The sequence below is a fragment of the Cyprinodon variegatus genome, unplaced genomic scaffold (assembly GCF_000732505.1).
Source record: "Cyprinodon variegatus isolate N-32 unplaced genomic scaffold, C_variegatus-1.0 Scaffold134, whole genome shotgun sequence".
NCBI lineage: Eukaryota > Metazoa > Chordata > Actinopteri > Cyprinodontiformes > Cyprinodontidae > Cyprinodon > Cyprinodon variegatus.
The window spans coordinates 43,417-68,747 of NW_015150587.1; the positions used below are offsets into that span (position 1 = coordinate 43,417).

Genomic DNA, 25,331 nt, shown 5'->3' on the forward strand with positions numbered 1-25,331 from the left:
GCTTGATGTTTCGTTTTATATCTCACACCATTTTATTAAACTCTTCCAAATCTGTATTACTTCTAACAACTTTGTACTTATAAGTAAAATAATTAGATTTAAGCAGCAGCTCCTCCTTCAGATCTGGTGAAGGTGATATTTCATGTGACTCGCATCTAGCATGTCAGCATATCAACCTCCAAAAAAGTTAATCAGATTTGGAAATGGTGCTGAAAAGATGTAGACTTAGACAGCTTTTATTGTCATGATTTGTACAACTTTCATGACATTTCCATTTCCAAGTGCAGCAGTGATCAAATGTAAACATTGTGGAAGAGAAAACTGTAAAAAATGCATTGATATGGAAGTTCAGAGCCTTAATATATATGGTGCAAATATGCACCATATATATTAAGGCTCTGAACTTCCATATCAATGGATATGGTGCAAATATGCAGTATTTTGGTTTGGTGTTATCAGTGTGATGCAGAGTCTGTGACATGATTTAAAGTTTTTTCAACATTCAGCTGTCTGATGGTAGTGGGGAACAAACTGTTTCGGAATCTACTGGATCTGCACTGAATGCCGTGAAGCTTCTTCCTAGATGGAAGCAGGGAGAACAGTCCATGGTGGGGTGTGAGGGGGTATTGATGATGTCTCAGGACACAAAGCGCTGGGATGAAATGTCTTTTATGGAGGAAAGAGCCCTGAAGATCTCTGCTGTTCTCCCTGCTGTCCCAAATATCTGTCCGTGAAGAAAGGGCATGTCGGGAAAAGAGAACATTATTAAAATGTCAGTAAGCAAACAGCTGATTTTATGAGGTAGGGGTACAACCTTTTATGTTTAACAATGAAACGTTTTATGCAAAAGAAGAGATTTTTTTTTTTTTTTTAGATAAAATTGTGTCTACTTCTTATCCAGGCAGGGTAGCTGTTGAAGATTAATGGCCCTTTGCAAATTACCCCAATAAGAGACGTTTTTCTTATCTTTAGCCTCAAGTTAATGAAAGACAGGTTAAAATGCATGAAATCTCCAAAGATATACCCTTTACCTTCCTGTTTGTCCCTTCATATCATTTAGACTATGAATGCATACGTAAGTCTGCTAATATTTATTAGTTACCTAGAAGTTGAAATTTAATTTACTTCCTCAGGGAACAAATGAGCCGGCTTTTAGGGAATGAATTCTTAATCTCTCTCTGTAACAGTAAACTGTTCTCAGTGTTGTGCAGGAAAAGAATGCTTGACCCAAATCTGTTGGCCAGATCACGAGAAACTGCCATGATAAGTGTTGTAGAGCTTTTTGTTGTTATTCCCTCCATGGTGTGAAGGAAAGAAAAGGGGAAATTAGTTTGTTGTGTGCTGAATTGCCAAGTTCAGGAGGACACACTGTTGGTGTTGAAGGTGCCTGTGGGTGATGGGGTGGGTTTTCACACAGCTCACTAAGGGAGGTTTGTTTCTCTGCCGGCCAAAATTACTACCATGAAATCAGCGCCTAGAGGAGAGAAAGGAGTCCTGTTGAAAAGCAGAAAGGGAAGGGAAAAATATAGCAGGCTTGAAGGAATGGATACTGATTCATTAAAGGCTCTTGGACTGGTGGGAAAAGCTTCATATGAAGACCAGTTTCTTTAGGTGCATTAAGCATTAATGTAGCTATTTAACAGGTGATGTTTAATTTTTAATCTAGATACAAAAACGCCTTTAAAAAGTATTCACAGCTCTACATGTAACGTGTTACAACCACTTAATAACTAAAGAATTTGTCATATAACTCTTTGAAATAATGCATCTTTGTAAAGTGTAAGAAAGAACATCAATTTGTATTTATTCAGATGCCCCTGAATTAAATCTGTTACAGCAAACCTACCAAACCACCTTGAATGACAGAATTTGCAAGGAGAACTTTAAGCAGCCAAAATAGTGAGAGGCTGACTGCACCATCTTTCCCCAGAAAATTTTGAATTTTAGATTATATTTAATCAGTTGTTCTTGTAGCATAAGTAGCAAGTAGATCAGCAACTCAGTACTTGAGTAGCATTTTCCCCCAAATACTCTTTTACTGAATATTTTCTTTAAATGATACTTTTTACTTGAGTAAAAAATACTTTTATTTAAGTGCAATTTTTGGATATTCTACCCACCTCTGATCAGAAAGAAATGCACTCAAGAAAATGTTATTTCCCAAAGCTGCAAAGGCTATCATCAGTAACACTTTAAGAGTGCATTTGGTCTCTGAATTAGTGTAATTTTAGAACTGTACTTAGTGTATATCTTACTCCAATTTTTGTAATATCTTTAAGAGTCAATGTACTTTGACACTGCATATTTAACACTGGATGTGAAATTTACTGCCTTAACTAAACGTTAATTCTAAAAAATCCAATGCATCTACAAATCTACACCTCCATCCCATTTCAGCACAAGCTGTACTTTGTCTTAATACTAAAGGCTACAATCCATCAACATCTGTTCTTGTGTTACATTTTCTGTCTATGATGATAGTCATTTTTTAAAGTAATTTATTAACTTTTGTCTGTGTATTATGTTTGTATTTAGAGCTGCTGCCTGAGAAAACTGCCACTATGGTGACAAAACAGCAATTAAAAACTCTTGATTCAGCTATCTGAGCATAAGGATCAGATTAGGCTGTTAACCTTTCTGGAATCAGAGAATCTGAGAGAGAGGTAGAACTACATACCATGAATTTTGTTGTTGTTGTAAATGTGATGTCATCTGTCATCACTCAACGTTTCCTTCCATACGGAAGAGAGTTACACTATAAGCTTCTTACGAATGCAGCTAAGTTTCCAAGCATGAATGTTTGCTCCGTTGTTGACTTTAAATCCATTGCGCTGCTTCCTCCTCAGTCTTGTTTGTTCCATGAGAACTTTTATAAACAGTTCAGGTATTCAATATGTAAAATATTCACATAGATAAAATAATCCTAACATGTTGCACTAGCTACGGTGACCACAGCTGCCTCAACAACCCGTCTAATCAATGTGTAGTTGGATAGCAAGTTTCACTTTTTTTTTTGGAATAGTTGAATTCTGTGACTGACAGATCAAAGATGAGAATGATAAAAAGTTGGCCACTTCAGAATAAAAACAAAACCCTAAAAAAATAGACAGTTTCTGGTCCTGGGTGGGCACAGTGTCTCTCTGCCTCCTTTGCTGCCGGGACTGGTGATTCCCATTGCCCAGATTAAGATCCTCAGCGGGTTCTTGCAGCTTCTATATTCTCTTAAATGCTTGAGGGAAATGGATGTGACTTTTAAGATAGTGGTGACTTCTATGTCAGCCCCAGTGTTTGCACATTTGAGCAAAATGTTTAACTGTTAAAAAAAAACAACCTTATTTCTTAATTAAGTTTGTAGATACTAGCTACAGCTCTGTCTTTGGGGAATGCCTTACACTGGTGTGTGAAAACTGTGTGATTGGCTGTGCGTGTGTGGTATCAGATTACAGAAAAACAATTTTCATATTTGGGAATTTTCTTCTTTTTGGCGAGTTCCTAAACCTGTCTCAGCAGATGTTGGTTGTAAAATTTCCCCACTTTTTTTCCTCCTTTAATTAAAAGAGAGGAAGCCTGGTGATTATGTTTTTATACTGGACTACAGAGCCGTATTCAGTGCTTTGACGGGGAACACCACACAGTAATCTTCTAGTTAGCTAACTTCACTCGCCTTTATGTTTATAGGGAAGTTTTTCAGAGCCATGTGACTCAGTGAAAGGGTGTGTTGTTTTTAAAAAGCTCACCATTTGCAGACTAAATATACCCTTTACTGGAGCTGACCCTTTATTTGCCTTTGCTGTGGCCACTTAAGGTCGACATGCTTGCTCAGCAGGGCCCCTATGACTAGTAATTATACAGGAGGATTTCCATTTTCTATCCCCTGTACACATCCTTTTTCCTCAGTTTAGCCATCTGGACTGTCTTTGATGGCTTACCTAAAGTTTACCTACTGTATCTCAGTCTGACTTGAAATCTAGTGTCTTTCCCAAGTACTCAATCCAATAGAATGTTAAAAAATTATAGATTTTGTTAGAACAGTAAATGTTTTTTATAAAAGTTAAACTTTTTCATTCCACCTTATATCAAGTAAATTTATTGTGGATCATACAGCAGTTTCATAGAATAGCTGGTGTGGTTATTCTGACCACCCCCCAGCTGCTTTGGAAACCTGCAGGGCTGTTCACTTATGTTTTGGAGAAATTGATGGGAATTTATCCACACATTTTACATTTATCAACAGAATTACCAGCTATAACTATACTTTTGCGTGTTGAATAATTCTATTAAATCATAAAAGTGTTTTGCATCAGAATTATCCATCAATAAACTGCATGCTTTCTGATAAATTTTGTTTGGAGATTAATCCAAATAGAATAAAGTGGTGGGAACATACACATCTGGCAAACCTTTTGAACAAAACAGTCCATTATTTTGAATTGGAAGAAAAATGATACATGTAAGAGGGAAAAAACCTACAGAATTGGTTATATTTTTTATTTTTTGGGATAAAATTCCGATTTTTATCATCAGCTATTATGTTTTTTTCTAAAGCCCGGTTTATACTTGAACCATTGAACTTTGTGTGATGGGTTACTTGCAGACAGTGATGCTGTCATGCCCCACCCCCCTGCGCCACACCTCAAACCTTGGCAACTCTGTAAAGACTGAAATACAAAACTAGATGCAGACTTCCAACTGTTTTTTTTTTTTTTTTTTTTTTTTTTTTTTTTTTTTTTTTTTTTTTNTTTTTTTTTTTTTTGCATAAAATGTCTTTGTTTAAAAATAGCAGTAATTCTGATAAGCCTTTAAAGATTTGTTGTGTAGGAAACAGCATTGTGATAATCTAAATAGAGTCACTCTTTTAAAATAACACCGAAATGAAGCCATCCAGCATGTTAACCTTATAGCAGCATTTTAAGATCTGTGTTTACCTATTCTAGTGGTCTGGAAACAAATGCATGATATTCATTACAGATTTCTTCTAGCTGAAAATTTTTAAATATTTTTATACATATATAAAACTTACGTTTTTTTTTTTTTTAGCTGCAGCTTTTCTAACAGCAACAGGCTGTAAATTCTTGGCTTACTGTGCACAAATGCCAAAAAAAGGCTCAGCTTGGCAAGAAATGAAACCCAAAACCTCTTTAGCACCTGGCAGTACTTTAGGATGGAATCTAAGGCCCAGACAAATCTCATAAGAGGGATCCAATGCCCACAGTTGGCATCATAATATGCATATGCAAGCAAGCTCGGATCTCTGCCACATCTGTAGCCAAACTCTATTAATCTGTAAATGGCACTGGGGCAGACATCTGTACCCATCTGATTTCATCCTCTTTGATCCCTGTATTTGGTTTCAAGTAGAGGATCGGTAAGTCTGTGTTGCAGGCCTGCATCCAACAAGACCCTAGGTTTGAAAAACGACTACAAAGAACACAAGTTAAGACATACAGTATCAGATACCTGGTAAGTTGCATGAATGTTGAGTGTTTTTCATTTCAACATCTGACCTAGACCTTAGTTTTCAAGAACTTCACAAATAGTCAAGTTTTCAGGATGCAAGAGTAAAGAGTGATATTATAGCCAATCATTTTGACAGTGATGAGCACACATCTGGCTGCCAGCCATTATCTAAAACCAAGTGCAGTATCCAGCTGTGCAGGGATTTTCAATAATTTCCCATGGAACTCTGCAGATATGAGTTGAATGGGGAAAGAAAAACTTTTTGATGAGTATTGTACATCATCTTATTCCAGGTTCTGTGTGTGGTATTATATCAAGATAGGAAGCCTGAAAAGTTTCTTGGCCTTCAGCAGCTGAGGGAAGAAGAGCATCTCTATATATTGATGCTTGTGATTGGGAGAGTGGATGGAAAAGAAGAGCTCCCATGGGGTGGGAGATGTTGGCAGGAGCTGAATGTCTATTCCTCCTTAAATCCAGCCTCCATTCTGCTCTGGATCCTCTCTTTGCTCCCTGCTGACAGGATGCTGAGCTTCTTTTCGGCACACTCTGCATTAAAATGAGGTGGGAAGTGGGGAATTTGCCATGAGGCACTTAATGACAAGTGGGTCTGGCGTTTCATGAGGAAACTGGATGGGAGCCAGTAGATGTAAATCGATCACAAGGCAGGGTATATGAAAGCTTGCTTCACAACTCCTAAACACAGCAGGACGTTATGGGTTTTGTTGTCTACTCAAATGACCCAGCATGCAGCAGTGTGGTTTTTGCTGTAGTCTTTAGCACAGTTTTCTCTCCGCCGCAGAGGTCTGGATTGACACGATCTACTGGGCAGTTTTTCTGGGCTTCCAGTGGATCTGTGCCATTCTTACCAAAAAGCTTCTGTTGGGAAGAATCTGGTGCATCCTCTGTGATTTTCTACTTCATACAGGAAAGAAAGAAAGAAATTACCAACTTTGATGATTTGCATAGAAATGTTTCCGTCCATAATGGCTAATTGTTAATTAGGTCAAATTTCTTTACTTGCATTAAATCATTTGTCATCTGCAGAAAAATGTAAGTTGGAGCTAATGCATGGTAAATAGCCTGTTCTTATACAAAGCTTACACAAGTCAGGGGACTCCAAAGCACAGTACATTCAGTTATTTAAGTCATTCTCTCACACTGATGCCCTGGGGCACACTGACAGAGGTGAAGCTGCTGTAAACAGGTCCTCTGTCCACCATCAAAAGGCCATGCAGGTGAAGTGTTTTGCCAAAGCACATAAAAACCTTGGTAGAGCTGAGGTCTAAACCAGCTAACTTCTGATTGCATGACAAACTTCTGCAATCTTCATTTGACCAGATCATGCCCTCAACCACAATCATCAATGTAATTTACTGCAATTTTACCCAGTAGACCAGCATAGTAATAAAGATTGCTTAATTTCTTTAAACTTAGACTCTAAAAAGCGTCTGTTTTGTACAACTCCTGAAGATGTAATACCTCATAGAACTGCGGATGTGTCCTTATTGCTATCTTTCCACCAGGTTTGATGAAAAGCATACATTTTTAATCATTTGCTACAGATTCTGAACTTGATTTAGTTCTAGGGTCTTGTAAGAAATGTTCCGGATGTGTCCGGGTGAACCTCCACCCCAGGCTTAGGTCCTTTGCAGCCTCTAACATGCAGAGCTACTGTGTCCCCTCTGGTATTTGTTTTATTGTGGGGTTGAGGATTTCACGGTGGGTGGCTAATTCTTTGTTTTAATGTATTTATTTTTCGAATTTACATTTTCTCTTGTTTCAAATGTTTTTGGTGGCCCTTATGTGGCTTGACACAATTTTCAGATTTCTGAAAAATATCAGAAATCTATTGGGATTGAAATGATGTTTCCATCCCGATAGATTACAGATACCTTCTGGTTACAATGTGACAAAAATTGGAGGAAAGAAAAATATTCTGCAAAGCACTTAATGCTCTTATGCTCTGCAGTTCTTTTTCTTTTTTAAACCATTTGCCTTTACAAATCAGTGTCTGTCTGGAATGTAGCTGCAGGTCCAAACCAAACAGCAGCACTGGGCACTTTTAGACCTACAAAATAAATTAAAAAAAGGAGCCCGGTATAACTTGGAGCACTTTTTGTTTAATTCTCACACAACAGCCTTGCATTAATGATGATGATGATGTATAACCAATGGGAACAAATTGGCCGTGAAAAAAGACTCAACTACTAAGATAAGCTCCAGTTTCTTGTGTCCTCCTTGGACAGCCTGCCAGGGTGTGCAGCCAGCTAACAGCAGAGTGCTGGGAACTTTAAGGCCCCAAACAGGTGTCTGCTCTGTGGCCAGTCAGCAGGGCTGGGATGGGAACACAAAGAGCTCAAACAGACCTGCCAGCATGTTACAGTCTGAAATATCCCAGGCCAGTATGAACACTTCTACATTTCTCAGCAGCCCTGGGTCATGACTCAGTGTCACAGCCTCAGAACGAGCACAGAGTGGGTTTTGAAGCCTGGTGAATGGCAGAAATGATGGAGGCCATCTGGAAGTAACAAATAGATGGCCGGGTGTAATGGGAAGCTGGTCTTTATAGAATTTACCCCAAGGGTACTATTTTATTTTTCTATTTTTTGAGAATAAAAACAGGGTCTTTGTTGTTTCTGTGTTATCATGTCACGTCTTCTGTGTTTTTGCTGTGATCAGCTAAGAATTTTGTACTGCATCCAGATCCCATGGGTCTGTGTGATATTTAAAGGCTTGCTTCGGGGCGGCTAAGTTGTCCTGGCATTTTGGCTGGCAAGGCTGCAAAAGAACTGGAGGAGAGGGAGAGGTGGACCTTTGTCTCTATTCACTTACCACTTCTCCTCAGGGATGACGTGGATGTGAGGCAGGGTAGAATGGAGTCGAGTGGAGGCTCCCCTCATCTTCTACAAACAATGGATCCCTGTGTATTTGCCCCCCCTCCCTTGCACAATCAAGTGCATGGCTAGGCTTGAAGCTGGGATGGAATTACATTTTTAACAGATTTTGCTGGTGAAATGTTTGAGGAGGGAGGGTCAGTGTTGAGTAGAGCCATGGCCTCTGGGCCTTTTTGTTCCAATTTAGAAATGGATCAATAATCAATTATAATTTCCTTTCTTTGTCTCATTTCGGATCAAGTCCAACTGATTATATGCAGTGCAATGTGATTCATCTTCCCCTGCTGCTGGGGGACGGACTACTAACCTATATTTGAGCTGAATGAGCCGCAGTAGGGCCACTGGGTCATTAAAAAGTAATTAACAGTGATTTATCTGTTGTGTTCTTTAATTTATTCAGTAACTGAATGGGCGCATTTATGTGGAGCACAGATAAACTGTAAGTTAGTTTCAAATCTGGTGGGATTTGTGGACATCAGAATTTAGCTGATGTTTATCCAAATTGCATCTTTTTGTGTAAAGTCGTCAACTCCCAGTAAAAAATATAGCTGATTTCCATTTCTCTTTTTGAACTATTAGAGCTTCATTTGAATTTTGATTTAAGATCAACGTTTAATGACATGCAATGAAACTTCACCACGCAGGATAAAAGTTGCTTTTATAGCAGAAATGGTATAAATGGCAAAACACTGGGAGAACCTTGCATGTTTTGGGGTTTTTATCTCCCTCTAGCCTTCCTGAGCTGATCTATACTCTATTAGGAGCAAAACAACAGAAAATCAGCCTCCATGTGTAATCCCATATGAATACAGATCCTGTTCTCTAATGGCGGAGGTCAGTATCCAGCTTGTTCCATAATGTAGGTTAAAAAATAGAGCAACTATGTATTATTATTATTATCCTTCTTATTACCTGCTGAAAGTCTCGCTGTCTTTTTGCTTTAGTCTGAGTGAATCTTTGGCTACATTCACACTGCAGCCTGAAGTGACCCAAATCCGATTTTATATATATGATATGCGACCTGGATCTGATCTTTTCATGGCTTTCTGAGCAACACAGATCCGATTTTTTCCAATCCGACACAGGCCACTTGGCTATGTGGTCCTGAATCCGATACAAATCTGATCTTTTCAAATGCGACCTGTGTCTGAACGGCCAGGTTGTATTCATCCGACCTAAACGTCATTAATACCCGACAATGGTCACTATTATGCGTCTAGCAGAAGCGGAAAGAAAAACAACAACCATGGCAGATGATGATGCTGAGAGCAGTATTTATGTTTAAACATATTGAAAAGATTGTGTTTTTATGGTTGGAAAAGACCGCTAGATGCACGCTGGCACTACCATCCATGTTTACCTCGGGGAAAAAAAGAGCACGTCATTGCGTCCTCTACTGTGCATGCAGGACTCGTGCGTTGTATGACTGCAGTTCACACAGGAGATCACATACAAGTCGCATATATATGGAAATATGAACGGGAATGCGGGAAAAAAAATCGGATTTCGCAAAAAAATCGGAATTGAGCATCAAGGCCTTCAGTGTGAACGTAGCCTTTGTCCTTGTAATCATTTAACTACGATTTATATTTGTTTTTAGAGATAGAAAACAAAAACATGGATATCTGACAAGTACATTATACTAGGTTACAGTTGTTTTGCTCTCCCGTCAGTTTTTCTGTGCTAAATCTAGTTATGTGTTCTTCAGTTTTTATTTTTTCATTCAGTTGTTTTGAATCTACTTATCACCATTTTCCTTGTGACTGGTCCACCCATTTTGCAGCCCTCATGCTGGTACTGTACCCTCTTTCAATCAGGTTGGTATTTAAAACCAGAATAACCTGCTTAGTTCTGGATCGCATTGCTTACTCAGAGCTGAAGTGCGCTTTCAGATCGCCCTCTGCTCATTGCTGCGTCTTTAACCTTCGAAGACACAGGATGCTGAAGGCTCCCTAACTGCCAACATCCTGTGTGTTCTTTAAATGGGATACAAACCAGGGTGTGAGGTTGTTTCTTAAACACAGCAGCTCTCACATGACTTGATCTGCAGAAAGGAAACGCATAAGCTTCACTATTGAATTATGTCATTTATTCACCTCCCAGCTGAAAGCTTTTCAGTGTCAACAACGTTCAAGTAAAGAAGGTAATTACTCTTATGTGAGAGTCACAATGATGTGGTTTGAGTGCAGTGAAAACAGACCTTTGGGATAATTTAGTGTTCACTGCTCCTTGTCGGACCGCAGTAATTTGGCCACATGGTTTAGAGGCCGGATTTAGAACAGATTAAGAGATTTATTGTAATATTTTACCAAAGCTTTAAAGCTTGTTCTTTTCACCCCAGATTACTCAATGATTCACCTAGAAACATTGCTCTAATTATGGAAAGAATAAATTACTGTAAAACCAAGGCAAGAAGATAATTGTAATATTGATAATTATTAATTCTTCTGTATATTTTAGCCTTTCTGTAGAAAGACTTATGTAAAGCTGATAAAAGCCATGATTTATAAATGGTTTTATAAAACAAAAGTCAAATAAGAATAATGTAGATAAGATGAGTATCTGCATGAATGGGAAAAAAGGTTTTCATCACATTCTTCTTAAGGGGAAGGCAGAGGACAAATGGGTCACAGTGACTCATGAAATGACAAACGGAAAAAGACACCAGTGTATGATAATGGTTGACTATCAGCAAGTTTGTCGTGGCGTAAGTTATTGTCGTTATCACCAGAGGCAAGCGGATCTAGTTTCCTACATCCTCAGAGCAGTAACAGGGGGAGTTTCATGACTGTAAGGTGGAAGGACAAACAATGGATGAATTAACTGAATTTTATTACTAATTGGGCGTGTGTCATTTCCTGATACTCATGGTTTCAGGGGGCACCAAAGGGGAGGGCGAAGGGTCCCGGGGAGATCCTGGAAACGATGACATGATGGTTTTCTGTTGTAATTTTTAAAATGTTAACATGGCACAGCTTTTGCTCTGTTGTTATCTCTTTACATTTCCACAGAGTAAAAAATATCCAAGTTTTAATACATTTGACTTTCTCCTAAACCAGGGTTCTTAAACTCCAGTCCTTTAGGACCAGCATCATACAACTTTGAGATCTGTCTCCTACCCTAAGCATCTGAATCAATTGGCCTTTCATATAACCGTAGTTTTGTATTAAAGGGAACCTCATGCTTCTCTACCTTTAAAACAGGCGAGCCACATGGCAGTGGTCTTATTTCGGTCACCTAACTACATTTCTGTGGAGCCAAATTAACAAACCTGGAAAATTACTTTTAATCTGTTTTCAAACTGAGAATGAAACATTTTGCTTGCAGGTGGTAAAAAATGAGCAGTTTGAAATGGAGCATAAATCACTAGGAGCCCCTCAGCCCTAAATTATACCTATATTTGTGTTAAAAAAGTAGCAAATCCTCCTTTTAGGTTTGTTTGCAGGATAGAGAACATGTATGGCTTACTTTACTATAGAAGAAACTGACCTATCAACTGTTGCTGTGTGTCTGCTGATCTAATTGTATTCATGTTTTGGTTTGAATGCTTTGGTTTTGCTTCACCAACATCCTTTTTACTGCAGAAGTTATTGTCATTATTCAGTGTTCTCTTATTTTAATTTTTTTTTTACAGAAAGAGGCTGGATCTTTGTGTTTTAGAGAACTTGTGCTGGCTCTGATAACATCACCCCCGTTTAAAGAACTTTAGATCCTGGTTCTGGTTTTAATAGGGCTGTTTATTTGTGCATTCCTGCAGGGTAAACTTCACCATTCCAAAGCTTTCAGAATCCAACATGGGATTCGGAGTGCTTGGAGTTTTTCTGGGGCTCCTGTTGGAGGTTTCAACCCAGGGACCTCACAGCATTCCCAGAACTTCCTGGAATCGCCAAGGTAAAGCCTTCCACTATCACAACTCTGGATAAAAACAGCAGGTTTAGCTTTTTTTTATAAATTCAGTAAATGGAAACTTGTACCTAAGGAGAGTAAAAAAATTACTAAAGAAATACTGAAGTGAAAATGTTATGGATTTTAACCTTTTTACCTCTAGAAATGTGTCACACATCCAATTTCCCTTTCTGTAAAAACTATAAGAGTTAATGTTCATCACTATGAGTGGATATCTTTACGTAAACTCAAAACAAGAAACTCGAGACGCTGATATAAAGTTCAGTTGCTCTGCTGGCAGTGTTGGAGGAACAGAGCGTTCACACGGTCTTTAGATGTCAGACTCTTTCAGCTGTGAGTCTCATGTTCACAATAGAACACTTACTTTCACCTGTTGCTTACTTTTATCAGGAGAAACCTGTCCCCGTCTTAAACTAGGTGCAAAATTCTCTGAAGAGGAAGCTCTCATTGCTGATTACAGAAATAGTTGAAGTAACTCTGTCTCTGTGTGAGAACAGTGAGAGCTGCTCACCTTTAAACTCTTCTTACTGTCACCCATCTGCAGTTTCAATCTGCTGAGGGTATTTATCTCACGACCTGTATCTGCAAACTGAAGCCTCTTACCACTGTCACAGTCCTTTATGAACACACATGCATTACACCCAACACAACGGACCATTCAGATATGTTTGAAGTGGCAAAAGTTACTACAGAATATAATGAAGGTGTCTCTGAAGGGGGAGTTATGGCAGCAAAGTGTATTATGAATAATGTTAGGTGATGTAAAAAACTAACTAACTTCAGCCTTGGATGCAGAATAATGAGTGATTAGGCTTCCTTTAATGTTACTTTTTTAAAAGACTTAATATAAGAGATAAAAATGCCTCCATACTTGAGCTCCTACTTGGATCTCCTTATATTTATTAGAATAAATCTGAAAAGGCTGTTATGTATATTTATTTAGAAATATATTCACAATAGAAAACTGCCTCAATCATGCTGGGTTTTGTGTCCAACCTCTTTACACATCAGGAGTGTGACATGTTTCTTTGTTAAACAGCTCCAGCTTAGAGAGAGCTTCTGTGATCAGAAACTGTCACGTTCAGATTAAGATTATTAATTGGCTTTATGTGCATACTTTGACTAGGCCTTTGTAATCACACATGCCATTCTATTGTTAATCTGGCCCTCACTGTTTTTTCTGGAATATTATGACTCTTATTTAATTGTATTTGCATAGTACACTTTATGCATAAATGTCATAATAACATCTAGTTTGCTTTATTGTTTCTTTATTATGAAAATTAAGCATATTCACATCTATATAAATACGCCTCAGTTTGGTGTCTGGACTGACTGACACCAAAATAGTGTAGTTTGCTGATACTTTTTCATTAAGTTATTTAATTAATTTATATTAAACATGATATAGTCGATAAATTAACTGGTGTTTTTAAAGTTCCAAGTTTATTTTAGATGATAAAAAGGAACTGCGTAGTAATTTTGCTTAGATTGTTATGTACCCGAGTTACTCTGTTAATTTTAGGTTTTTCTCTGATGCTGCTTGTTCCTGACATTCAGTCAATCATATCTTTGCATTTGTGAAATTTTTAGATGAAGGCGAAAAGTGAGAGAAATGATCAAAGCTTGATATGTTGTTAAAACCCACCCCTGCTTCAGCTGCTTTTACAATAATAACCTGCTTAAAGATTAACTGTGTTTATTAGGTGCTTTCTAGAAGTAGTTAGGATTTTTTTTTCTTTTCCTTTTCTTTTCAAAAGGGTCCGATTATATATGCATGCAACAGTTTTCAGATTTTAAACCATCACAGCGTTTTAAAATGTTGTATCCTTTTCATTCCCCTTAAAATCTAACAAGTGGCAGTCTGTTGGTCTGTCACATAACGTAGAAACAAATTTTTTTGACATTTGTGGTCATAATTTGGAGAAGTTATAGAGGCCTGAATACTTCTGCAAGGCTATTTCTGTTTTGCCTTGAAATGCCTGACCTTCGACGTATAGCTTAGAATCAGTTTCACATTAAAATGTCTTTTTCTATGGTGAATTGCTCCTCTGTGGAACAAATCAAATCATGGCCAAGTCTCCTACACTTCACTGAGCTTTATATATTGTGCCTCTGTGTTTGCAGAGAACCACTGAAATTAAGATCTGAGCAAAATGTCATAAAATTCTCCTCAGATTTGGATCTCCTGGAGTTTTGGGAGCCTGATGTTTTTAACTACTCTACGCTGCTACTCAGTGAGGAAAGGGACGCTCTGTATGTGGGAGCAAGGGAAGCCATCTTTGAGCTCGATAAAAGGGATGTGACCATCAGGAACCAGAAGGTAAAAGAATAGGAGTAACACGAGTGTCAGAGCAAAGAAGACGCCTATGAAGATCTGAGTTTTTGTTTTTGATTTTGAAGGTTCAGTGGAAAGTTGCAAAACGTCCCATGGACATGTGCACACTGAAAGGAAAATCAAAAGAGGTTTGCTACATAATAAATGCACTTTTTATTTCTTTTGTATTTTTTATCTGTCTGGGTCTCTGATGTACGTTTCTAGCTTAGACTTAAGCTGTGCTGCTTTATTTCAGAGGGACTGCCTAAACTACATCCGAGTGCTCCAAATAGTGGATGACGAGCGGCTTTATGTGTGTGGCACACACGCCTTCCAGCCTCAGTGTGATTACTTGGTAGGTTAATGCTCCATTTACCTTAACCGAATAGCACGCTGCACAAATACACACATGCATGGACTCTCTAACTAGTATGACCTTCTGTCTGTCAGAATCTGGCTGACTTCTCAATGGAGGGTCGACCTGAGGATGGCCGAGGGAAGTGCTCATTCGACCCGTCACAGAGCTTCACAACCGTCATGGTCGGTGAGTCGAAGTCCAGCTTCGGCTCATTTCACAAAGAGCTCTGCATTAGGCTGGATGATAATCTGTAGTAATCTCTAGTTATGGAGAGGAAAATCTCACTTGGCTTTTTTCTCCACGCTCCCATCAGATGGAGAGCTATACTCGGGGACAGCTTACAACTTTTTAGGCAGCGAACCGATTATCTCCAGATACTCACCGCCCCATTCCCTGCTCAGGACGGAGTACTCCACCTCATGGCTCAACGGTGAGTTTGGACTATATTCCACAGGTGTTTTACCACAATAAGCTAGCTGACTGTGACTCTTTGGGGTTTTATAACATGATGTGACTAATTTAAGTTCTTCCTTAGAAATGTTCCTTTTTCCTGACCCGTAAATAAGGAACAGTGTACAGATCATGCAACTGGCAGCTTCTCATTTTTTATTCAGACATAATCATCCTTAAAATGTCACCATCCGCTAACGCCTATTCATATTATTTCAGGATATTTGTGTAAAATTGTTTTGTACATAGTTGAAGAAAAGGGTCTGAACTTGTCAGTATGTTACCAATGTCTGTCTGTCTCTGCTCATTGCAGAGCCTAGCTTCGTCTTTGCAGATGTGATCAGAGCCACGAAGCAAAAAGGAGACGGAGAGGACGATAAGATCTACTACTTTTTCACTGAGGTGTCGGTGGAGTACGAGTTCTTTGGCAAGCTGCTCATCCCCAGGGTGGCTCGCGTCTGTAAGGTCTGTGCACCATCTGCTCATACCTGCAGGATGCCTCTGTGATCTCCATGTTGTTGTTTGCAGGTTTTCAACAACCTTTACATTTTTCTTCTGTTTTCTTTAGATCTAACGGGTTTTTTTTTACTTCCAGCCTGCTACAGAGGAACATTTGTTAGACAACAATCTAACAAGAAACATTTAGTTAAGAATGAAGACTTGGTTAAAGAGACACACATTCCAACAAGATCTAATAATTCCAGGAGATAAACTACTTGGTGCTTTTTATTTTATTTTAAAAATGTAAAGGTCTCGTTTTAAAAATTTAAAATTTTTGGTTGAACCTCTTTCTTTCTTGTGAAAGCTTATTGCACTGATAGAAATGGGCTTCTTTCTCAGAGGTGTTTTGTTGAAGATATTTTTCTTGATTCATACTAAAGAAAATATGCTCGGTTTCTTCCAAATGTTTGTTTTTCATTCGATATCTTAATAGTATTTTTAAGCTAAACTGTGATGCTGCAAAATAATATTTGACAATGATGAGTGTGTTTCCAAGCACCAATAAATAAAATGTAACGATTATATGAGCTTATAGAGGGAAATAAGTGGATTCAGAGACCATTAGCCTGCTTTAAGATCTTAAACTTAACTTCTGTTTCTTTATTTTTCTGGCCTAAAGTTTATAATCTGCTCTTCCAGGGTGACCTTGGCGGGCAGCGCACTCTGCAGAAGAAATGGACCTCCTTTCTGAAAGCCAAACTGGTCTGCTCTATGCCTGAGCTCAACTTTGTCTTCAATGTGGTCCATGATGTTTTTATTCTGAAGGGGAAAGACTGGAGGGATACAATCTTCTATGGCGTTTTCACTTCTCAGTGGTCAGTGATATTTTACAACTTAAAGCTGAGAAATGATCTATGAACATATCAGAGTTACATAGAAGCCTCATTCTTCTGTTTCTTTGTGTCGTCTAACTGTATTAACACATCTGTACCTTCACTGCTATAGGGGAAATGTGGGGTTGTCTGCGGTGTGTGCCTATAACATGACAGCTGTGGAGGAAGTCTTCTCTAAAGGGAAGTACATGCAGAAGGCCACAGTGGAGCAGTCCCACACGAAGTGGGTGCGGTATAACGGCATCCCCCCCACCCCCCGTCCTGGTGCAGTAAGTGCCTTTCAACTCTCTGCCAGCCTTATTTTCACAAACCAGAGCTTGGAAATAATTTCTTCTGGAAATACTCAACACTGAGCCTTGAAAAAGTATTAACATCCATTCAATAGTTTTACATTTTATCCATAAAACCATAAACTTTCTATTTTTTTATGTGCTACAGTTACAAAAAGTATCGCATATTGCTCAATTGTAGGAAAACCACTTATGTGAATGTTTTCCTTGTTGAGGGGTGGGTCTGAAAAGTGTGGTGTGCTTTTGGATTAATTCTGATACCCCTCAATAAAATCCAATGCAACCTTTTGCATTCAGGCTCCAAAATATTTGCAAAATGCAGTGAGGTAGAAAATAAAGCCCAAGGACTTCTCCATTGTGAAGCAAGGTAGTGGCAGTATCATTCTGTGATGGTTTTCTTTCCTTATTAGAAAAGCTGTTCAGCTAAATACAAATCAGTCGTAGAAGACGACCTGTGATAGATTATTTAAGACAACCTGGCTACACCAACTAGTGGATTCATTTAGCATAAAATATATTAGTGTGGGAATGGCCTAGTTAAAGCCAAGACCAAAATTCAATTGACTAAGACTTAAAATCTGCTGCTTGGGTGCCATCCAGTCCATCTAACTGGGTTGAAGGATAATAGACAAAACAATAGTTTGCGGGTCTTTTTTTCCCCTCTCTATATAACTTGGGTTGGCTGGCGGTATGTATCCTTTGCCTTACACTTCATGGTTTAGTTTATGTTGTTCTAGATGGTAAAATCTCCTTGAAGTTTGTGGTTTAGAACGGAGTGGAGTTTATTAAGTGATTCGTTTTTTCAGGGTTCTGTCTTAAAGATGTGACAACTGTCTGACTTAAACCTGTCTTTTTGTTTTAAACACCAGTGTATCAACAATGAAATGCGGCGGCAGAACATAAGCAGCTCACTCCACCTCCCAGACAAGACCCTTCAGTTTGTGCGGGACCACCCGCTACTGGAGGACCCTGTCCTGCCCATTGGCAACCGACCTCGGCTCATCACCAAAGACGTCAACTACACACAGCTTGTAGTCGAGAGGGTCCACGCACTCGATGGGAACATCTATGATGTCATCTTTAGCGGAACAGGTGAGGACTTATTAGCCTTCATCCTGCATGCAAATAGCTTCATTTGACTAACATTTGCAACAATATATTGTTTATAATCCTGTTATGCTAATATGAGAAACTGATAAAGAAAGGTTTTCCCATGAACTGTTAGCAGGCAGATCAACTGTTTTTCTTCCATCTTTGTTTCTAGATAAGGGTGTCCTGCACAAGTCTGTGGTGTTTGAGGAAGATGTTCATATTGTGGAGGAGATCCAGCTCCTGAAGAACCCTGAGCCCATCAAAAACTTATTGCTGTCCACTGAGGTCAGACACTTTTCCAGTTTGTCTAAAAATTATGTAAAAAATGCAGATGTAAAATCCTTCTGGGATCAGCCATCTCCTGTTTTATCTGAATCCCCCCAAAATTATCAAGCAAACAAAAAGAAGATGTCTTCCAGAAAGTCTTGGAGAGGGGAAAATTTTAACACAAAGAGCTAAGCTTAGACATCAACATATTTATTTTGTCATTTCGTACACACAAAAAGAAATTTTGTTCAGAACAGCTCTCTAGACAATCTCATTCTTCAAAGTGCAGCCTTGACAAGGCAAGCAGCAGCAATAAAAAAAAAAAAAAAAACAATAAAAAAACCCACTGTGATATTAAGTCACTATATCTAGTTATGGAATGCACAACATTCATGTTTGCTTGGCAGCAGTGATGTCAGACGGATCTGGATAGGATCTTAGCATCCAAATGGGATTTTTACCCTGGTGGAAGAGGATCTGATGCTGGAGCATAGGGGACTGTTTCCTGGGCTTCACCCCATCAGTTGTTGTTGAGCTTCCGGCTCCTGAAGCAGTCGCTTCTCCTGGCTCAGGGTAGGATGATGATGAGGATGCTGTGAGGGTGGTAGCTCCCTGGGTTGAAGAGGCTGATGTGGTTGAAGCAGCAGTGGTGCCATCGGCAGGGTTAGCAGCGACAGACGATAATGGAGAAGATGTGGAAGCTGGAGGGGGCCGGGAGGAGCCGGCTGGAGATGTTTCAGCATTTGGGCGGGAAGCATCTAGAGTGCTCTCCTCATTTTCACCTGCAGAGGACTGTGCTTCCTTCCTAGATGCTCACGATTGCCTGGGAACAGTCTAAGAGGAGCCTCTATTCATGCAGAGCTTTTTTTTTCTATCGGTGTGGTATAGCATCAGTCCCCCCAGGCCAACAGCATCGTCCAGTACTGCTGGACACAGCCAAGACACCGTCAGAATGATAGCGCAGCATATATATATTACATATCTCCTTTTTTGAAGAGAGTTCGAGTCGAAGATGATCCATTTTGTTTTCCAATGAGTGGACGTTGGAGAGAACGATTGATGGAAGTGGTGGTCTGTTGGGATCTCTCTTTAGATTCGCAGTTGGCCCCCTTCCGCAGCCCCGCTTTCTCCGTCTCAGGCATCTCTTCCTCCATTATTTTCCACTGTTGCCTTGTTCACATCCGTCAGTAGCAAAAAAACAGTAAACAATTTCAGTATTTAAAACATTTTGTGACCGTAGGTCCAGGAGGCGTTGGCGATCATAGATGCGGGTTGGTTGTCTAGTTTGTATCGTTTTAAGCGCATATTTTGTGAAATTGTCGAGAGGAGCTGGTCTTGGCCGCTGCCTTGGAGCGCCGCCATCCATGGTGCCCTGCCACCCTGCAGAGAAAGTTCATTTCAGCAGCTTGTAACCACGATCTCATTCTTTGGTCATGACCCAGATTTCATGAGCATAGATAAGGATAAGAATGTTGACCAACCGGTAAATCGAGAGTGTTGCCTTTTTGCTCAGCTCTGTCTTCACCACGACAGACCAGTGCAGCAGCCGCACCGATCCAACTATCCATCTCCCGCTCCATTCGCCCCTCACTTGTGAACAGAACCCAAAGATACTTGAACCCCTCCACTTGAGGCAGGAATGATAATGATAATAAATGAAAAAATCTTTTTTCTGACTTCTTAAAAATAGACAGCTAAAATAGTTTAAGTTTTAAAACCAGCAGAAAAATTCAAGAATTAACTTTGTCATTTATAAATATAAAAAAAAAAATCTCCAACTATGATTCATTTTTAAAATTAATATCAAACAACATCAAATTACTCATTTTTAGTTGATGCATTTCTACATTAAATTGTTAAGATTCTGAAAACTTTTGCTGCATATATTATATGAACAACCTTATTGTTTCTAGACACGGTCGGTGTATGCTGGGTCAGACTCTGGCGTCGTCCAGTCACCAACAGCGTTCTGTGGAAAGTATCCTTCCTGTGGTGAATGTGTCCTGGCCCGAGACCCCTACTGCGCCTGGGACCCCAACACAGCTGCCTGTGTTATGATCCTTGACGCTCCAAAGGAGCAGCGAAGGTAACCGGATTGGCAGCATTCCCTTTTTTATCTTTTATCTTTCCGACTAGCTGTTCACTCATCAGTCCGAAGGAAACTTCCAGAGAAATTCTTCCTGTTTGACCTGCTTTGTGTCATCCTAGCATGTGGCAATGGTTTTGACTTGTTGTGTTATCTGTGTTGCAGGAGGCTGATCCAGAGTCTGAATGGTGATGCAGACAAGTGTCCCACAGGTAAGACATGAGCTCACATTTAGCCTGATGAGACGCTCAGTGAACCAGAACAGTGTGACAGCAGATACATGGGTTTCCTATCCAGTGTGTGGTATTTACTGGTCAGAAGACGAATGGGGGATTTAAATAGAAATATGTTTAGAGGTCCAGATAATTCCTTAGCTGCCTCATCAGATAGCTAATAATTCTCATTTATTTTAAATATTCTTTTGTCTTTTTTCCACATTATATTTTTGTCACTCTTAACATTGGTTCTTTCTTGTTTTGCTTTCCAGTGTCTGCAGTGTCTCACGAGGACTATCAGAAGGTGTTGGTGAAACCAGGCAGCTCTGCTGAGCTGCCCTGTGTCATTCACTCCAACCTGGCGCATGTGATGTGGAAATCTAACGGCTCTCTTCTTAGCGAGGCTTCTCGTTTTCACTTCATTGCCGAAAACGGGCTCCTCATTTACAGCGTGGCCCCGGAGGATCAGGGTTACTACGAGTGCTGGTCTGTGGAATGGGCTCCCGCTGCTGGGAAGAACTTCAGCCGCCTGCTGGCTGGATACAAGTTGAACTTGGATCTTCCTCCCAGGCCCCCTCCCCAGATAAAGCGTGTGGCCACCACAGTCAGCAGCCAGGAGACTAGTAGCGTGCATGAAGCTGAAGGTAATGTTAAGACAAAGAGACAGCCACTAACTTCAGCCAGCTTCACATCCACAGTCCTTCTCACCTCCCCTCCCCAAACTGACCCATCACTAACCCGGCCGCCCATACCCACAATCCGGTTACAGCCGAGCAGGAACATTCCTCCAAACTCAGTCATTCCCGGTTCAGACAGCCAGGACCCTGCAGCCGAGTACCTGCAGAACAACAACAGCATGGCCCTCCTCTTCCTCTTTCTCCTGTTCTTCCTCCTCTTCTTGGCTGCCATGGTGTACAACTGCTACATGCAGTACCTCCCAGCTCCGTGCCTGAGGCTGCGAGCCACTCTGCTGGGGAGCAACAAGTGCACCCATCAGTCCGAGTACAGAGCCTGTGAGGCGGGTTTAATGGAAGCGCCCGCCGCTGAGAAAATTAACATGACTGAGCAACCCACCCAGAATGGCAGCCAGACCACCAAAAACCTCCAGGCACTGCGGGACACGGGCTATGAGACTGAACCGGAGTGCAGCAACGGCCGCGTCCCTTCCCATGACTTTGGAGCCGACGGCGCCTCCCAGGAGAAACCTTTCGACGTGGACTGCGACTCCCAGTCCATCCAGTTTGCAGACGCTGATGAGCCTTACTGATAGAACCTGTGCTGGTTTCCTCTCGTTCAGCATTGAAAGTATGCCTGGGCAACGTGCCGTCTGTCTGTGTCAGGCAGGGGACAGAATGACCAGAACAAATAAGATTTACAGTATTCAGCACAATGATTTTAAACCTATAACCTGATTGAGTTTAAAACAGTGAAACAATATTTATTTATAGTGCTGTTAAATACTACAACCTATTGGAAGTTAACATTATAAAATATATGTGGATTTAAATACAAATATTTGAACACAAATTGAATAAACCACTAGATTTAGTTGTATGCAGGATATTAACATGCTGGTCATTCTGCTCTAGCATGATTTACAAGCTGATATATTACTGGACAGAGTGGTGAAGTTTGCATACTGTCTCTTTAAAGTGGTTTTACTGTGATGGAGAGATTGATGGTGAAGACAAACAGGTGGGGGAGGGGCAAAGGTTACCCTTTTAAATGGTGTCCTTTGATTACTGGCCCATGCCTAGCAATCAAGCCAAATGTCCAGCATCTCGCGAACTGTTGCTATCTCCAGGCTTAGACCAGACATGTGCTCTGATTCAGGGCTTCTACCTTCTTTCAGCTGAGTCCAGCAAGAAAAAGCTATTTCTTATCTTCCAAATTGGAAACATTATTTACCAAATTGGTAAGCTAAGGTGATGTTTTCCAAATTGGAATCCTATTTCTATTCCACCTGCATAGAAAAAAAAATAAATCGCTTGCAGCGTTTGCATCTGTTTGTTGTTTTATCTGATGCTTTGTCGTCATGGTGATTTCTCAGGGAAGAGTGGTTCTGTACGGTTAGTCGTGGTGCGTCACCTTGTGTTGTAATCCACACCAAATGGTCTGCAAGTCAGAGGATGAGGAAAAAAACAGCAATCTGACGTCTTGATCAGTGGAGAGAAGCTGGAATGTATGGAACTGTGGACTGAGTGGCACTGCTGAGATTAAAAGAAAAAAGAGGCTATTTTTATTGTTTGTTTTACCTGTGAAGTCGACGTTCCTGATTGTCTCGTGTATTAACCTTCATCACTCCGTCTCCCTTTATGTTGCGTTAACGGGAAAAAAAATGTACAGCATGAATGGAGGACATCAGAGCCCTGGAAACAATCTGAAGTTTTATATTTATTTTGATGGCTTTATTTAACATTCAGTTTTAGGTTATTTAAGATGACACTTCTGTGGTAACATCAACAAAGTTGGTGGTTAACTCCTTGGTTTTATTCTGATCTTAAATCCCTCACTCTCCCTTTTTAATCTTCTCTGCATGCCACCCGGTGTTCAGGTTTTCCTCAAAGCTCTCTTCTTCTCCGCTGCTCCCTCTCACAGCTTCCTCCTCATCTTCCCTGTCATCCTCTGGAAGTAGCTCTTGCTCTTCCCTCCCTTCCTCTTCCTCCTCCTCTTCCTGCACCGAGCCCCAAAGCGCGAATCCTCGGGAGGCAGAGGTGAAACTGTTGCCTCCTCTCCTGAAGGACCAAGCCTGGGGGGTTCATGCCCAGGAGGCCTTCCTCCTCTTCTGCCTCGCCCTAGGTGAGTTCTGCCCGTGCCTGACTTATCTCACCCCCCCAACCCCCCGCCTCCCTCAGGGACACATGCTTGGGTTATGAAGTCCATGCATTGTGCATTTAACCCTTTCTTTTCCACTCATTCTTTTTCTTTCTACTGTGTTTTGGCATTACTCAAAGCTGCACTAACAGTGAGCATTTTGGTTTCTGGATTTATTTGCTTTCGTTTTTGGATTACCACCAAGATGGATCTATATGGTGATTTATTGTTTAATTATCAGCTTCATATAACTGACCTGCACAAGTACAGTCATTGGGGAAAAAAACATTAGATCACTCTTGTTTTCAGAGATGAAGGTCGAGCTATCAATATGACTCCATGTGTGTAGAATGGGACTGGACTGTGTAGCTGCTGCTGAAAGAACTTAAGTGATTTAGGTTATTATCAACAAAACATGAGGAAATGGTTGGAAATCTGCTTTTAATTAAAATTTATATAAGCTGTTCATATTTTTGGTTAAATAAATGTAACTTTAGTTGTTCTGCATTTTAAAATAGAGAATTAACTGAGGAAAACAGAGTCATCTAATCATTTTATCCCCTGACTGTTTTTATACATTGTTTAACTGCAGTTTTAAATTTGTAAGAAATTGTGAATTGTAAAGAAGATACTGAAAAAGCTGAAGTTTTTTTGTGTGCCTGTAAACATTTGTGAATATATCTGTATATATTGGAAATACCTTTTGAGTATGTACATAAATCCAGGGGATGTTGGGCTTCTAGTAAAAGTCAAATAAACCTTGTCAGCTGTTTTCAAAACTAGTGTTTTTTTAAAATAAATAAATGACCCAAATTATACAATGTTGTACCTTGTTGTTTAAAACTAATCCTAACACACAGCACATTTATTTTTAAGCAGCCACCAAACACAAAGTAGTGCATTAATGCCAAGTGCAAGGATACAAATCTTTATTGTACCTCTTGGTCACTACTCCCAATTAATGATGTCCGTGCACAGTTTGCTTGGGTTAGGATTGTAGGTGTGCAGTTTTCATATGTTACCAACGGTTTGAAAAAGCTTAGTGTTCCTGAGAAAAGTTTTTCTTCATGTTGTTGCTGTAACCTTTTTTACCAGCATGCAGAGCAGATTGGATGCTTGCATGATTGCTTAAATCTCTGCATCGTCTGAAACTGAGACCCCTTATGTTAACGCGCCAGAAGAGAGCAAACTGTTCTCCTGTGGCCGCGTCTCGACAATCAGGGGTCAACAAGAGGTCCCCTTCTGTCCTGCAGGTCCTAGTGACGTCCACATTCAGTGGCTTGTGAATGGGCACGGTGTTGACACTCCAGTAATGGAGTACCGCAGGCCGCTGGGCCAGAGGGAGGTGCTGGTGAGCAGCTGGCTCCGAGGGGGCCCACTGATCAAGGAAGCCCGGTACCGCTGCATTGCTGAAGCCAGTACAGGAAGTGACAAGTCTGAGATTGACCTCCACCTCACTACTGGAGGTATTTTGGCCCTGTTGTATGTTGTTGTTGGTAAAAATGTTGAACTGTGGTCATGTATGAGGGATTGAGCCCAGTAGGTTGCAAGTGTTGCCTCTCATAAAAACATTGATGATGTTTAAATCTATGAAGGATGTTGTTGTTTGACAGATGAAAACATTCCATCCAGGGATCTGAACCAATGGAGAGGTGCGCTCACAGAACATGAGCAGCTGCTGAAAAGATGGGAAAAGGCCTGGGTAGGTCTCTGGTTGGGTTGGGTTTAGTCCAATTTATATCAAACATATTTGCCTGGAGATTCCTGCTTTATTTGAAACGATAAACAAAGATTTCTTCAGTATTAAAATGCAGCCTTGACATTTTTTTTTTAATTACTGCGGTATGAGTT

General features: G+C 40.1%; 1 protein-coding gene across 7 annotated transcripts in view; it reads left to right on the plus strand.

Annotated features, from left to right (window-relative positions):
- Positions 1-25,331, plus strand: part of sema4d (sema domain, immunoglobulin domain (Ig), transmembrane domain (TM) and short cytoplasmic domain, (semaphorin) 4D) — a 50,805-nt gene that overhangs the window by 23,530 nt on the left and 1,944 nt on the right. For 4 of the 7 annotated variants that reach the window (XM_015376407.1, XM_015376404.1, XM_015376408.1 and 1 more), the window contains 14 exons: positions 12,109-12,242; positions 14,435-14,580; positions 14,661-14,723; positions 14,831-14,929; positions 15,025-15,118; positions 15,246-15,362; positions 15,696-15,847; positions 16,523-16,698; positions 16,829-16,985; positions 17,876-18,098; positions 18,271-18,383; positions 20,279-20,451; positions 20,617-20,663; positions 20,939-23,488. In XM_015376407.1, the coding sequence (XP_015231893.1) occupies positions 12,146-12,242; positions 14,435-14,580; positions 14,661-14,723; positions 14,831-14,929; positions 15,025-15,118; positions 15,246-15,362; positions 15,696-15,847; positions 16,523-16,698; positions 16,829-16,985; positions 17,876-18,098; positions 18,271-18,383; positions 20,279-20,451; positions 20,617-20,663; positions 20,939-21,933 (2,652 nt within the window). In that variant the 5' untranslated portion in view covers positions 12,109-12,145 and the 3' untranslated portion in view covers positions 21,934-23,488. Of the gene's footprint in view, positions 1-12,108; positions 12,243-14,434; positions 14,581-14,660; positions 14,724-14,830; positions 14,930-15,024; positions 15,119-15,245; positions 15,363-15,695; positions 15,848-16,522; positions 16,699-16,828; positions 16,986-17,875; positions 18,099-18,270; positions 18,384-20,278; positions 20,452-20,616; positions 20,664-20,938; positions 23,489-24,733; positions 24,947-25,075; positions 25,183-25,331 lie in introns of those variants that run through there. The other 3 variants (XM_015376406.1, XM_015376409.1, XM_015376410.1) reach the window with 3 other exon arrangements.